The sequence below is a fragment of the Bemisia tabaci genome, chromosome 1 (assembly GCF_918797505.1).
Source record: "Bemisia tabaci chromosome 1, PGI_BMITA_v3".
Lineage (NCBI taxonomy): Eukaryota > Metazoa > Arthropoda > Insecta > Hemiptera > Aleyrodidae > Bemisia > Bemisia tabaci.
In genome coordinates this window covers 13,716,144-13,732,303 of record NC_092793.1, presented here as the reverse complement: position 1 = coordinate 13,732,303, position 16,160 = coordinate 13,716,144, and the positions used below count along the sequence as shown (strand labels likewise).

At 41.6% G+C, this 16,160-nt stretch overlaps 1 protein-coding gene across 2 annotated transcripts in view; it reads right to left on the bottom strand.

The window, feature by feature from the left end:
* Positions 1-15,973, bottom strand: part of DNAlig3 (DNA ligase 3) — a 235,932-nt gene extending 219,959 nt beyond the window's left edge. Inside the window, exon 1 of one of the 2 annotated variants that reach the window (XM_072296516.1) lies at positions 15,638-15,973. Coding sequence is in view for 1 of the 2 variants with exons in the window: in XM_072296512.1 (XP_072152613.1) it covers positions 7,829-7,831 (3 nt within the window). In the remaining variant the exon portion in view is untranslated. Of the gene's footprint in view, positions 1-7,828; positions 7,850-15,637 lie in introns of those variants that run through there. The other variant, XM_072296512.1, reaches the window with a different exon arrangement.
* Positions 15,974-16,160: the final 187 nt, after the last annotated feature.

The window sequence follows — 16,160 nt, the reverse complement described above, 5'->3', positions numbered from 1 at the left end:
GTAAAAATGGAGTTGAAACAATCCCTCATCCCCCTTATAGCGCTGACTTGGCTCCATGTGATTTTTGGATGTTTCCTACGCTTAAAAAGGAGCTTCGCGGACGAAGATTCGTATCGAAGACCGAAATCCAGAATGCAATTCAAAACTTCTTCAACTCCATCCCAGAGGAAGAATTCAGGAAAACAATGTTGGATAAGTGGCAAGAGCGCATGAAAAAGTGCATCCGGTTTGATGGACGGTACTTTGAACAGCAAAAGGAAGTTATGGAAGATTCGGAGGAAAGTGGATACGAATATTAACTTTTTGAATTCTGGTAAGGGAAAAATCTTCCTAAAAACCGTAGGGGTAAACTTTCCTCACTGATTTCAAATTGCCATAACTCGTTAAATTTTTATCCGATTGAGCTGATCTTGGTTTTAATCGATAGGTATTGAGTTGATCTTTAAAATGAGACCAAAATCATGTCTGTATCTATCATACTTTTGAAGTTACAGAACCAGTCCCGGTACTTTTGGGACACCCTACGTATGATATGTTTACTCTACACATATGCCCGAATACGCATCATAAGGGACCTATGTGCTTCCTAAGTTGCCAAGTATTAATTATTGTTAGATGATTGGTCTAAAACATTCAATACAACCAGTAAAAATTAAGTGTCCCCTATGAGATTCGAACCCCCGCTCGCACAAAAGAAGGCTTCACTACCCGCTTGAGGATGGTGCCGTAGTCATCTGAGCCATCTCGTCGCACGGAGAAAGGGGGAAAAAAGAAAACAGTTAAGTGATCTCGGACGCTGAGCGGGGCTTCACAAAAGAAGTCCTTGAGACTTTGTTCACTGATGTGATATGTCAGGATGGAGTAAGCGCCTTTCTCTGTGAGACATTGTTTGCCTATGCCCCCATGTGTCTCAAGGTTCATCTCAACATGCATTTGCTATCGCGGCAGTAAACTGAGGCAATATTTCTGTATTCATGGATTAAATCCATCAATCGAGTTCTGATTTTGGCTCATATATCCGTAACGGGTCCTCCAGAGCAATTTTCCACCTTCTACGATGGTTTTTATTTCTTTATATCTATGTTTAAAATTTGAGGTGGGATAATGGCGGCTTCTCAAGAGCAACGAGGTAGGCGATCTTTTGCACCAACGAACAGAAAACTGATGGCGAAAAATAACCAATCGGAACCTCCCAAAAAAAAGAATTTGCCTAAAAACGGAACTTCGTGGTTCTGCGCAGATTTACCAGTCAGACACGACATCTCAAGGTGGAAAAAAACTCGCTGAAAGCGAATTTTAGAAATCAACACAACTTGACGTAGAGACATGATTGGCTAAAAAATACAACGGTTTTTGATACATCGGAAAATCAACCAAAAATCGGAGACTGGGCGAAACGCTCAAGGTCGCAGAGGTATAGGGAATCCCATAGCGAAAGCAACGGAACGATTGTAATATCATGGGGAACTCCGTTCCCATGACAAAAAAAAAGTGCTAAAAAGAGAAAATATTCGCCGCGTCAGATGCGATAGAAAAAGGTAAACACGGAGTTTCGATACAAAAGCGCAAGCGCGCCCGTATTGTGGTTAGCGGCGAAGCGTGAATTATCGATTATCGATATTTCCCCATTTGCGGCTATGGCAAGGAATCGATTATTAAGGTGTTCGTTGCCAACACCCTGTCTACCGATCTTTTCCACAGGTTTAAATGGCAGATCAATCGATGTATCGCAAAGCACGCCACGCCATTGATTGTGGCCGGGACGAGACGCTGCGCCCTAGGGTTTTTTTTTGTATGAATGGAAAAAATAATAAATACAAATCTCGCTTGCAGTGTTGCATCGTTTTCAACTTAGATTGCTTTAATTGTCCAATTACTGGAGGAAGTAGATGTGTAAATTTTCCACTGCCCCTTAGGTACAGTCACACAAAGAGACATGATTATACTGATATGCATGCGCGTAAGCAGACTTACAGTGGCGTGGCGTGAATGATGGATTATTGATATTTCCCCATTGGAAGGTATGGTAAAGAATCGATTTTTAGGGTGTTCGTTGCGGACACCGTGTACATCGATATTTTTCCATGAGTTTAAATAGCAGATCCATCGATATATCGTAAAGAACGCCACGCCACTGCGGACTAATACCCATTTTCAAAGTCAGAAAATTCAAATCTGAGAAAATACACTGAGAAATGGCCAGAACTGAAAACAAGGTAAAATAGTGCTGGGTCCACACCATTTCACGGGGGAAACAAAGCCAAAAAGTTCCAAAATTTGGAGCTCTAAAATGAGCACCAGTAGAAAACTGAGGGGAGGGGAATGTCCAGTTCTTCAAAATTCATGTCTTATCTTATTCTATGGTCTAAAAGCATAAGAGTGACCCGTAACGCAAAACGTCATAGGCGCGAAGCGGATCGGGGAGGTCGGAACGCAAAGCGGTCGGGGGCGTACCCCCTGGTGTATTTAAAAGGTAGGAACATTAAAAGTTTTTACGGGAGCGTAAATTTTAAAAATCCACAATCAAAAATGGGTTTCCGAATTTGAGCAGCTGAAAAAGTATCCGATTCATAGATTGAAACTGCGCGGCAATTTATCATCAGAAGCTTGCATTATTCTTGTCAACAAATGGGAAGATACAAACATAATTTTCCACGATGGATGAGGGAATCCGTCTTAATTAGCACTGAGGAGAACTGAAATTAAACCTTGATTAACATTCGTCCCGTTTGATCCTTGGATCGCCGGAACCGACGGAGCAGTGGCGAGGCGTGGATGACGATCGATTATCGATATTTTCCCATTTGTAGCTGTGATAAAAAATCGATTATTAAGGTGTTCGTTGCGAACAACCTGTTTATCGATCCTTGGCCATAAGTTCGAATGGCAGATCAATCGATTAATCGCAAAGCACGCTACGTCACTGCGACGTAGCCGATCGGAAACGATGTCAAATTTCAAGGGAACTCGCCCTCTGGAGTGACTACTGACCCGAAGCAAATAAGCTATGAGAGGTATAACGCCTAGCGCTTAACGCTATGCAGTGAAGCAGTTGCTCCCCAAGTCCACGGCGAATCCTACGGTTACTCGGGGAGATGCCGCTTGCCAGGCTAAGTAATTCCATATTTGGACGGATTTCTCGAACAGATTTATGTGCAGGTGAGAAATATGGGGTGTGCTCGTTAGTTCTCAGGCCATAAGAGTGAATGAGAACAATGAAGCGCCAGTGACGTCACCGGAGATGGATGCCGTCGTCGCGGATCCTCGTAGTGCGCTTTAACTCATGAGCCCTGTCCACAACGCTCTCGTGCCATACCCGCAGCTCAAATATCCCGCATTCAGTTGGCACACAGTTCTCTTTGTTGAATTTAAAATCCCGCTTTTCCAATCTTCAAAAGGAATGACGCCCACTTTTACATTGTTTCTTATCCATCTTTCTAGAGCATACCCCATATTTCTCACCTCGGAGAAAAAAACTTCGTGCGTGGAACCCGAAGTTTAGGTCATATGGATCTCTGAAGTTTTCGGATTGAGCATCTGAACACCTTAGGTCCAGCTGCTGAGGTTTGGATCACACATCTGAAACTTTCAGTTCTTACATCTGAAGTACTTCGGTTTTCACATCCGAACAACTTCGGTTCTCACATCCGAAAAAATTCGGTTCTCACATCTGAAGTACTTCGTATGTAAGAACTGGAGTTTCAGATGTGTGATCCGAACCTCGACAGCTGGACCTAAAGTGTTCAGATGCTCAATAAAAAAACTTCGGAGATCCATATGACCTAAACTTCAGGTCCCACGCACGAGGTTTTTTTCTCCGTGCACATAGTTCTGTTTGATAGAAATACGTCCAGTTCCTAAAATGATGTAGTTTGCCTTGCTCATTACCCCCGAGAGGGCTGCAACCCCCACTGCTCATCTTGGCAGCATATTCATTTAGGGCAGAGGCGTCTTCCGACTGAATTTTCAAGAGAGAAAAATTGGAACGGAAAAGACTTCACGGTCACGCACCTTCCTATTACCTAGTCACCATTTCAATATACAAATACATAAAATAATAACAGTTTTTAAAATTTTACGACACCGCCCAAAGACCTGTGCGACACGCATCAAAATTCAAAATCACCACCCATCAAACGACCATCTTTCCACCAGGCCATCCACACATTAGCCCGACGGGGAATTTTGTTTTTCATGCTTCAAGTTGAAAAAAAAAAAAAACAAAATTCCAGGTCGAACTTTTCGGTGTGTCGGAGAAAAGAGTGTCATACATCACCCATGAGCCTCTTCAGAAAAATCTAGAATATTTTCGATGAAAAATGAACCCCGTGTTATTTTTTACGGGAGCCCCAGAAATTGGGCACTAGACGGATGAGCCAATCTGAGACGACTCCGAGGAGTAGGGAGTGCGACTCGGCCCGGAATGGACCACTAGATAAGGTACGAATTTCAGCATTCTGATACAGTGATACATGTTTCTTAACCAAAATTTTACGTAAAACACGATGCACACAACGAAAATTACCAAAATCAACTCCTTACGAAGATATTTAAGGATTCCTGATGCGTGAATTCAAACCACCCGCTCATGAAAACTCAATGCTCTACGTGATTCACATCGCGCGCTGAACGTTATCATGACAGTCTCTGCGATATAAAAATCTGGCAACCTCAATCTTGACGTTTTGGATCAGCTATAGCAAATTGCTTATCGTCTGAAAAACACATGGTGGGAAATGAACATTGCTCGGTTGAGAAGCTTGCTGAAACCGTTGTAGTGGGCGATTTGACTCACGTAGAGCTTCGAGTTTCTTGTGAGCGGGCAGTTCAAATTCCTTGCAACCAATGTGAAATAAAAACATTAATTTCTTCGTAAGGAGTTGGTTCCAGTCATTTTCGTTGCGCGAATCGTGTTCTGCGTGAAATTTTGGTTAAGAAACATGTATCAGAATCCTTTAATTCGTACCTTGTCTAGTGGTCCATTCAGATTAGCACTCTTGCTTTCTCTTTGATCAAGATTCGAGATGTGAGAAGGGGGAGTGGACATCTCATAGAGACATCCGCATGAAAGCAGAGCTTAAAATACCTTCCTCGCAACGACAAACATCCAGAAAACAGCGGCGCCGTGGTGGGTGCTTGCTCAAAGGTTAGCACAGCTTGGACCGTTTTGTTAAGAGCCCACTCCAGATGTTGGAGCCGTATTAAGTCCCACCGCGTGCTGTGCGGTGGCGTGCTTTGCGATACATCGATTGATCCGTCATTTAAACCTATGGAAAAGGATCGACGAATAGGGTGTTTGCGACCAACACCTTAATAATCGATTCTTTACCATAGTTATAAACGAGGAAACATCGATAATCGATCTCGGGTGATTGAGAGTACACCCGTGCGTGACGCACCGGAGCGGAGCTTGTGAGAAGGCCGGATCACCGGGAAACCACGACCGGGTCTGACGATGTAGAAGCGCGTAACAGGGCGTGAGAACTACTACGGAGATCAGTGGCGCGGCTTGAATTGCGATACATCGATTGTTTTGCCATTTAAACCTAGGGTAAAGAATCGATTATTAAGGTGTTCGCTGCGAACACCCTGTTAAACGATCCTTTTCCATAGGTTTAAATGGCAAAACAATCGATGTATCGCAAAGCACGCCACGCCACTGACGGAGATACGTTGTTTTCGTTCGGCGGACGTGGTGCACCTGTTGCTCAAGTCTCTAACAACCTTTTAATATCCCTGAGTGACCGAATCCACGCGAACGGCTCTGCTCGACCGGAAGATGAAGGAGCTCGGGTTAGTTTCAAGCTGCTGAGCCTTGAACATATTTCACGTTTACGAAAATCCTTTAAGGTGTGCTAGAATTTCTGCGAAGGTGCGATGCCAAACTGGAATGGAAATTAGTGCGAGTAAGCCGCACCGAAGACGAAATCGCGGAAATGAAATTTTCGCAGGCTTCGATGAATGGCAGATTTCCCCCACTGCACTGATAAATATATTTGTGTTCCTGAATGGAGATGTTGCATGTGTGAGGAATTTCATTGGAAATCTGAAAGTATGGGCTTTTCACCGGTATATTGGGTTTTTTTCCTGTGAGGTTCTGAGTCCGAGAAAAAAATAGGGAAACTTTTACACTTTAAAACACAAATTTTAAAGTGTCCGGCTGAACTGAATTCTTCTAGTTTCTCTTGATGTCACTCAGAGGTTGCGACTCAAGAGTGACTAGCGTATTGCACTATCACTATTAAGATCCAAGTTTGATCCTGGCCGATTGCCCCTGGTTTTTATTGAGGCTGCTAATTTTCAACCCAAATATTTAACCCAAACATTTGGTCAATACCAAATTTGGTAACCTACAGAAAAACCTATCAAAAAGTATTAAACGTACGTTTAGGTTACTGTGTACTTTACTTCCCATATCAACACAAAATGCCGGTTACTTCCTCTTACTATGTAATGGATTTTTAAAACCAACCCCATTAAATGTAATCCTCAAGGGCCCTAAATACAAGGATTTTTTGGTAGAAGGATTTCCTCACTTTACCGAACTTAGATGGAAAAATGTGAATTTGAGTTGATCGGAATACGTAAACCTACGCCCCCTCTTTAAAAATGGCTCCTAATCAGCCGATTTCTAGTCCCGGCCGAGGGCAAGGACGAACTCCTGACTGACCTTCTGACATTTCTGGACTCAGGACACCTCCAGTGGCGTGACGTGTTTTGCGATATATCGATTGTTATGCCATTTAAACCTATGGAAAAGGATCGATAAACAGGGTGTACGCAGCGAACACCTTAATAATCGATTCTTTACCATACGTTTAAATGGCAGAATAATCGATATATCGCAATTCACGCCGTGTCGATAAAGAGACTCCGTTGACGGGAGGCAGTGGCGTGGCGTGCTGTGCGATATATCCATTGATCCGCCTATATAGCCTACGGAAAATGATCGATAACAGGGTGCTCGCACCCAACACCTTGCTGCCGTAATGGCGAAGAGAGCCGTAACTGCAAAAATAAAGTTCTGAGAAAACGGGCTCAGAAGCTTGTGACCGGAACATTTTATTGAAAGAAGCCTCCGTTCTTTATCAAATTGCCACTATTCGTCCGGAAGACTCCTAGAAATCATTTGGGGGATTAAAACTAGACCGATTTTATTTTAAAGTACATGAAAAAGGCAAAATTCAGTTTCGTGTTAGGTTATTGTTAGGCAAGACAGCCGTAAGTGCTATCTTCTGCATGCTTTCGTGGTTGCGTTTTGGACGCACAACGAACACATTTTCAGGTTAAAAATTGGTAGAAGAGGGCAGCACTTTCCTGGAAAGCACTGTTTTCATTGGCTCTCATGCATCTACGGCTGTCTTGAAAAAAAACTGTGTCATTTTTTGTGCACTTACGGCTTTTACATACGTCTCGTTTTCATTAAATTAGGATGAATTTTGCTGTTTTAGCTGTCCCAGTAATTTCATCTAAAAGAGTTTAGACGAATTTTGAAGAAAACTCGATTTCGACAATTTTGCACTTACGGCTCTCTTCGCTATCACGGCAGCTTGGTAATCGATCCTCGTGGCATCATATGGGGGAAATATCGATGATGGACTTATCACGCCTCGCCACTGGAGGGCGGCTCATCATCATTCGAATGAGACGACGCCGCGCGGGAATAATGGGATTGATGTCCCTTCTGGGTACTTTTCGCGCCAATGGGCTGGGGCAGTCAAAATGTCTTTCTCGTTCCAAGAGCTGAATTCGTCAAATCTTTCAACGCTCGGGCATTCTCACTTTCGAAGAAAATCGAAATGGATCTAGTTTGACAAAAAAAACAAACCATAAGTTCACCGAAAATCAGGGAGTCGACTTGTCAGTTGTTTGGAGACACTCCATGTATCACCATGCAGTCGGTTGCTTTCTCTGAATGGAGACTTTGCGGGTGACTATTTGAGGAATTTTGTGTTAAAGTGGAAGCTATTTCAGTGAACTGAACACGAGGATATCGTGGTTCATAAATTGAACAATAATTGAAGCAGATAAGGCGAAACGATCTAATCTGATGAGAGACATGCGTTTTAATGGGAAATGCAGCCATGTGATGTCGCTAGGCGGTGCTTTTTCTCACTTTTGAATCTATTTTTATACTATTCCCTGAATCGGAAAACAATTACAAAAATGACTGCTAAATCAGCTCTTTGAGCACTATTAAAGGAAGCCATTAAAAAAATTGCGTCCTAATTCTCCACTAGTCTGGCTCTTTTCTAACTAGATAGGTAAGAGAAAATCTTCAATAATAATCTCACAGGGGCTCGAACTTATTTTCAAATTTTGAGCGACTATACGTAAATTCGTCAATCTTTAACCAAATGAGTTGATCTTGGCCTCCATCAATTGGCTTGGGGGTCAATCCTCCGAAACGAGAACAGCTCGCTACCTTTCTTAGTTTTTGAGTTGTAGCATTAATCTTTGTGTTTTTGGGACAATCGTTTATCACCGACCTCCGACCTCATCCACATATGTATCGATTCTATCCATAACCAATGCCCGTTTCCCTCAATTCCTGCGTTTTTCAATAAACCTTCAAACATTTGATGTCGTGTTACTCAGCATCTATAAGCCGCCACAGGCGCTACCGCTACGGGTTAGAGTTCGATATGATTTAAATGTAATCATTGTTTTTAGTATTAAATGGACTGCATTTTGCAACTTGGAACTATAAATTCTAGCCCGGTTTAAAAACGACGTATGTGCCATTAGTTTCCCGATGCACATGGGTGTTTTTCCAGTTTATAGTTCCAAACTGCAAAATGCAGTCCAAATATTGACTCTCAAAAACATCTATCGTCCAGCAGCGCAATATGGTGATGGTTCTCATCCCTTTTAACGTCACCTTAGGACCTGATAAGCTAGTTCCCTTCATAATATGACTTTTAATTTAGTGAGCGTCACAAAATTCCACGGAAACTTACGGTACTTAGGTCGATGGCAATCCGAATGACTTCGGAATGATCTTTTAGTCCCTTTCGAGGAAAACACAGGTCTACAGCCAAAATGAGGCAAGGACAACATTCGATAGTATCCCAACGGGGTTTTAGCATGGATTCGAATATTCCACCCCCCTCCCCAATTATTCCACCCCCCTCCCCAATGGGCCTGTTGCAAACTTTTGCTAGAGCAAAACTAAGAGTTGTTTCTTGTAGATAATGCCTCAAAAATCACGATGAGCGCATCGGCAAACTCTGAAATGCACTCATAACTTCACAATCTGCGTAAGAAATTTGCGGTTTTTTGAGCTTCCCGCTTCAAAAACGATACTACGGCACAGGTGAACATTTTGTTAGAAGAGTCGTTCCATCGTCTGAAATACTCATCATGGCCGACGCCAATCCGCCAAAACACGTGTGATGGTACGAGATAACACCTGAACAGGATTAGACCAAGTAACAATCGGCGTGTTTACGTTCATATTTTTCTCGCCCGCCTTGATTGACCTTGAACTCTCCTCGAACTACGCGCAGAACTGCGCAAGCGTCGGCCATGATGAATATTGCCGACGATGGAGCGACTCCTCTAACAAAATGTTCACCTGTGCCGTAGTATCGTTTTTGAAGCGGGAAGCTCAAAAAACCGCAAATTTCTTACGCAGATTGTGAGGTTATAAGTGCATTTCAGACTTTGCCGATGCGCTCATCGTGATTTTTGAGGCATTATCTAAAAGAAACAACTCTTATTTTTGCTCTAGCAAAAGTTTGCAACAGGCCCATTACGTGAGAATTTTCGGGAAAATTAAAGTTTTCTCGGAAAAATATGATTTTCCTGGAAATGATGCAATTTTTCGAAAGAATGGTGTATGCGAGGGAAAGACAGATGTCTGTTTCAGATTTTCCGTCTAAATATAAGTGCATCTAAACATGTGAATACTTATACGGCACCGGCATACCAAAGGACTTTTCCCGTCTCCCCCCCCCCCCCCCCGAGAAATTTTCCCGTTTTTGACTGGTGAATCTAAAAATGACATTTCGACGGTGTAAGTCGGCAATCACATAACTCGGTTTGCGACGTCGCAGACTTCCTATCATACTTTATTTTTTAAATGGAAAACTACTCAACGACAATTCTTTAAAACCGTCGTAATTTTTCTTCTCTGTAAGAAGAAAATTCTGCAAAAACTTCAAGGAATGATGTCCATTTGTTCTCCTTCAAAGAAATATTATAGAGGCGGAGATTTTCAGACACCGCAAACGAGTTATGTGATTGCCGACTTACACCGTCGATTTGGTTTCCCTGGCATGAACAAGGCTTGGGGGAAAATCGAGGTAACCTGGATTTTCCGGAATATCCCTCCTTAAATGACACGGGGGAAAAGAGGAAAAAACGAACGGGATTTTCGGATTCGCGGTGAGCGTGACGCGACGTGGCGTAATGATTTCCAAAGATATTTCTTCACCGTTCCCGTTCTAGGCTTTGAAAGGATTTTTCAAGGATAATGGAGATGTTGCATGTGTAAGGAATTTGCGAATCGATAGTCAAATCGCGAATTCCTCACACATGCAACATCTCCATTCAAGGAAAATCATTTCATACTAACTTTGAGGGGCTTGGAGGACGAGGCGCAAAATTGCAGTTTTTGAAAAAATTGAAATATCAATGATTTCAAGTAAAACTAGTCTTACAAAATACATAGTCTGTGGAGAATTTGCTCCCGAATTCAAAATAAGCATCAAAAAGTCAATTTTATGTTTCTTTTCGCCATGAGGCTTTGTGTAATTTCGAAACTTCCAACACGCATTTCTCGATATAGCAAAAACTGCAGTTATGCGCCTTGTCATCCAATTCCCTCAGTGGGCTTGTTGAAAACTTGTGCTAGAGCAAAAATAAGAGTTGTTGCTCATAGAGAGTGTCTCGAAAATCACGATGAGCGCATCGGCAAAGTCTGAAACGCACTCTTCACTTCACAATTTGCGTCTAGCCGACGCCAATCCGCCTAAACACATGGGACCAGACGATGATTCTAACCACCTGATAGCAATCGGCGTGATTGCATTCACATTTTTCTCGCCTTGATAGATACCTGCCTTGATTGAGCCTGTGCTCTCCTCAACTTGCGCGCGGAAGTGTCGGTCATGTTGAGCAGAGATTTAATGGAACGACTCCTCTAACGAAATGCTCACCTGTGCTATAGTATCCTTTTGGAAGCGGGAAGCTTAAAAAAAACGCAAATTCCTTACGCAGATTGTGAAGTTAGGAGTGCATTTCAGAGTTTACCGACGCGCTCATCGTGATTTTTGAGACATTATCGTTAAGGAACAACTCTTATTTTTGCTCTGGCAAAAGTTTGCAGAGGGCCCATTCAAGGGAAATTTTGTCATAATTTTTCTCAAGAATAAGCATTTTTGGGGGGAATTTCGGCGAGCAAGTGATTCGGGTTGCACGAGGTTCGTCAACTACTGCTAGAGGTGCTAGGAATACGAGTATCCGTCTGACAACAGAGCCGCACTGTCAAATTTTTCTCCTGCAATTCGAGTAAACGCAGTCCGAGGTTCATCAGGGTAATAAATTATTCATGGATTTTTCCACGACGACTAATTTAAGGGCGACGATTGAGAATGCAGCCTGGTTAGCATAAGCTTTCGCCTTCCTGTTTTGGCCTCAGAGCGCGGCCAATCCGAAAAGCTTTTCCTTCTTATTCACCACACGGATAGCCGACTTTGCCTTAAGGTGATTCGATGGACGCCATATTTTGTGTCAGAATGGCATGCGATATATCGCATCAATTGGTTCCATTTTTTCAGCTACTCGTCATTTTTTTTTAATTTTGAGATCGAAATTCTGTTGTCAGGAGACAAAAGCACTCATTTACCAATTTTAACAAAGAAATTCAACGTAATTTAAAGGCGTGGTTTTTTCAGAGAGAAAACATCGCATTCGGTACTGATATCGAAACTGCACTCGAATGCGATGTTTTCTCTCTAAAAAAACCACGCCTTTATTACGTTGAATTTCTTTGTTAAAATTCGTACGTGAGTGCTTTAGTCTCCTGGCAACAGAATTGCGATCTCAAATTGGAGAAAAATGACGAGTAGCTGAAAAAATGGAACCAATCGATGCGATATATCGCATGCCGTTCTGACACAAAATATGGCGTCCATCAAATCACCTTAAACACGTCTATTTGTAAATTTTTAAGATGAGCGAAAAACTCTCGAATCACCATTACTAGGCATCGATGGAGGAATTTGAGCAGTTGAGATATTTTAACGTTAACAGGAACCGCGGCTCGTCATGTTTCGCGTTCAGGACTCCACATAATTTTGCAAGAGCAAACGAAAATAGAAATGCGCGGGAAATGAGTTTGTTACAGAAATTAAAAGCATCATATTTTAATATACCAACCCCAGGAGATTACTGTGAGAAGACTTATTAAATCTCTGATTCAGTGTTCGAAACTCACAGGCGCCAACGCGCCAAATGTACCGAAGAAATCGGTCATCGCGCCTAAAAAATGAAGGTTCTGTGCCATCGTGGCCCTGAAAATTGCGCCCCCCCCCCCCAAAAAAAAAAAAAAAAATCCTAGTTTTTCTGTTCGGTGATTTTTCGTTTCCCCAAGTAAACAGCTAAAAGTTCTGTAGCCAAAACACCTTGCGTCTAACTTGTCACTAAATGCGCCATGATACATAGGCAAAAAGTCAATTTGGCCCCTAAAAAATCTTCAACGGCCCCTAAAAATCGAGCTTGATGCGCCATATGGCTCCTGAAACTCCACGATGAGTTTCGAGATGGAGTTTTTAATTTAAAAGATTTAACAGAGGAGTTAGTATTACTTGAGAGTCTTTTTCAATTGGGTATTTTCTTTAGGTAGGCTTTCTCTCCTAAATGTTTTATCCGAATGATATTTTATGGGGAAAAGATTTTCCTGAGAAAGTGTCCCGCACATGATAACATTTCTACAACTAAAGAGGGTGCAATAAGTTCTTCAAAGGGCATCCACCGGCAAAACTTTCTAATCTTTGCGGCCGTTGACAAAAAAAAAAAAAAAAAAAAAAAAAAAAAAAAGCGCAGTCTAGGAATTTAATATCAAAAACATAAGCGCAGCTCTGCAGTAATAATCAACACAAAAAAATCGGTGTCCCAGCTGTAATTTATACATTTTTATCAACATCACCTCACTTGCAGAGTTTACATCAAATAGGATGCATTTCTAAAAAAAAATGTAATTATCTGAATTTGAATGATCGCGGACATAAAACGCGCACCTGCGCGCACCTAGTATAGCGCCTTCAACGTCGTAGAGATACTTCAAACGCTACACAGATACACATTCGTTCCGTTGCGCTAATTGCCTATACTACGCCTGCCAGTGAGTACACAGTACACACTGTGACACCCAAGATCCACAGATCTGGCGATCAAGCACATCTGCACGCCTACATTAAAATGTTTCAGCCTACTACACCTTCATGTCAGCAATTAATTTCGTGTGCGAAATTTCTGGCAAATTTTCTTGAAGAGATACTAAGAGATTACATTCATAATGAGAATCCATTGAAAGTTACATCAGATTTAAAAAAGAGGCCTTTTGCTGTGAAGTGGGTTGTTCAGAACTCCTATTCGATCTGCTATTCTTGGACAAAACAAAATCTACAGCCGGCCAATAAAGAAATTAAATTAATTTATTCAAATTCCTAAGACCAGGGTCAGGTAAGGCAAGAGAAAGGACTCATGTTTGGGATTCATTCCACTACTAGATTGATCGATCAAGAGTAACTACTGATAGCGTTTTAATTACTGCTGGAGAAATTAAAGTTACAAGCATCTCGCAGCTGAAATACCGATCGATGGCTTTGCTGACCTATTAAACAAGAGCATTCCCCCATCACTTGCATTTAATGCAGTTTACATGCAAGTGCTTGACCACAGTTGCATGATTTGATATTGGACGTGTTTGTATGAACATTGAGATGGAGTTCTTCAAATAGGTTCCTGAATATCACTCACTTACTACGAGGACTGAAATGGACCAGGTAAATCGACTTCGCAAAGTGCTGCTAGAATGTTGAATACTTGCATAAACTGGGCACCAACTACTTGCAACGCCTGATAAGACTACATTTTGCAATTAGGATCTATGATCTCTGGCTCATCCATAAAAACATTTATGAGTGTAAGGAAACTATTGGACTAAATTTTGCAATTCGGAACTATAATTTCTGCCTCATCTGTAATAACACTTAAGTGCATAGGGAAACTAATGACACATACGTTGTTTCTAATCTGAGCCAGAAATTGTGGTGCCTAACAGCAAAATGTGGTTCACTGGTAAGACTGCAAAGTGGATGGAGTGAAGCGACTAAATGTATTTTATTTTAAGTAATTCATTTCAAAATTTTTTCAATAAAATAAGGATTCCATTAATTGCCTGCAGGTCGATTGTTGAATCGTTATCGAATGATTCTGATCGATAACTCCCTATCTTCACAATGCTATATATCGATCAAGGTCATTCGATAACTATTCAACAATCGACCCGCAGGATTGCCTTAATTTTTTAAAGTAGTAGAATTGTTTCTTGTTATTCCACATTTGCATCTTGTATAACATGGCACTCCCCAGCAGTACTAAATTAACGCTAATGAGGATGATCACTATCCCAGGTAACTAATCTTTAAGCAGAATTTAATAATGTAGTTTACAGTTATATTATGTATCCTATACCGTCACATTAGGCGATGGGAAAATTTTACACCGGGGGGGGGGGGGGATGTTTCCTCCCTCCTACTTATCTTCTTTGATAAAAATGATTTTGAATAATTCCTAGTTTCATATATGCAGACAATTAATTATATGCATCGATAAACACGTCTTTCTCTTTTTTCACAGAAAAAATCTTCTTTTCCTGACCACATGTGGCAATTATAATGATATAAGATACAACAATTGTGTAAAATAATAATCTGCCAAGGAGTGCGATCTGTAGATTTCTGATTACGATGGCCCATGCACTAACCACCAGGCTATGAATGTGGGTTGACAAGTGGGATAATCTACCGATACATAGGGCCATGAAAATTTCTTCCTTTTCTCAACCTAAGCTGAGAGTAGAGACGAGTCAGTGACATGCTTCTGATAATTCATGATCTATGTCGGGATTTTCTTTCAGCCCTGGCCTTCGGGACCAGGTCAGAATCTCTCCTAAGCTCAAATGCCACACTTTGACTTTGTGATATTAGGCCACAGTCTACTTGCAGTAAGACCTATAAACAGGGAATCAGTTTTCTTCAGAACACATGATGGTACCTAGTCCCTGCTAGAGCCTAGCCAAGGGCTATTTTCTGAATTGCAGTATGGTGAGGACTGCAGATAATATCCTGACATTAACTATCGCCCACAACTTCTTTGAGTGTGCCAAAGACAATGTCCTCAATATTACTAGGTGTGAAAAAAGAAAAACTTCAGGGCAGATTGAATCAATATTCATGTTCATCTGAATAATGACCTCCATTCCTGACTCAGAGGACTCAGGTATGTCTCTTGCTCGCATGGTAACTGAGGAAATTTTTGTCGCTTAACACGATCTGAGAATTAAGACCTGGATGAGGCACAAAAAGAAACTGCACAGACACAGAAAATCAACGCATTATGTACTCACCGCAATTGATAAGTAACCGGGACAGCTTAGATGTATTTATTTGTGAGGGAAAACTTAGGCACGACAACAAAAGTGAGCTGGAGACTCCAGAGACATAACTGCTTGCACACTTTGACAAGCGAAGAAGAGTTTTCGGAAACTTCAACAATTAGAATTAACAGCGCACTACCAAGGGTTTTTATTTTTGGCTTTTATTGCGGGAGATCACAGAATTATACAATTATTGAAAAAGAGGATTTTGACACTAATATCACGGATGGAATTGAAACTCGATGAAGTAGAAATTTTCAGCAATGCAATGAAGAACTAGGTGTAAACATAACATAACCTCAATTGTACATGATGGTCTGTTGTTATCGGAATTGTTTGCCATATTGTGCAACATTGCCTAACAAAGAAAAAGGCGCCAAAACAATTCTTTTGTCTTTAGTCATTTCCGTATCATATTTTCCGTCTACAAACCTGTTTCCGGTTCCGTGAACTCCAAACGTTCCTGCGTTGGACAAGCCGGCCGGTCGAGCTT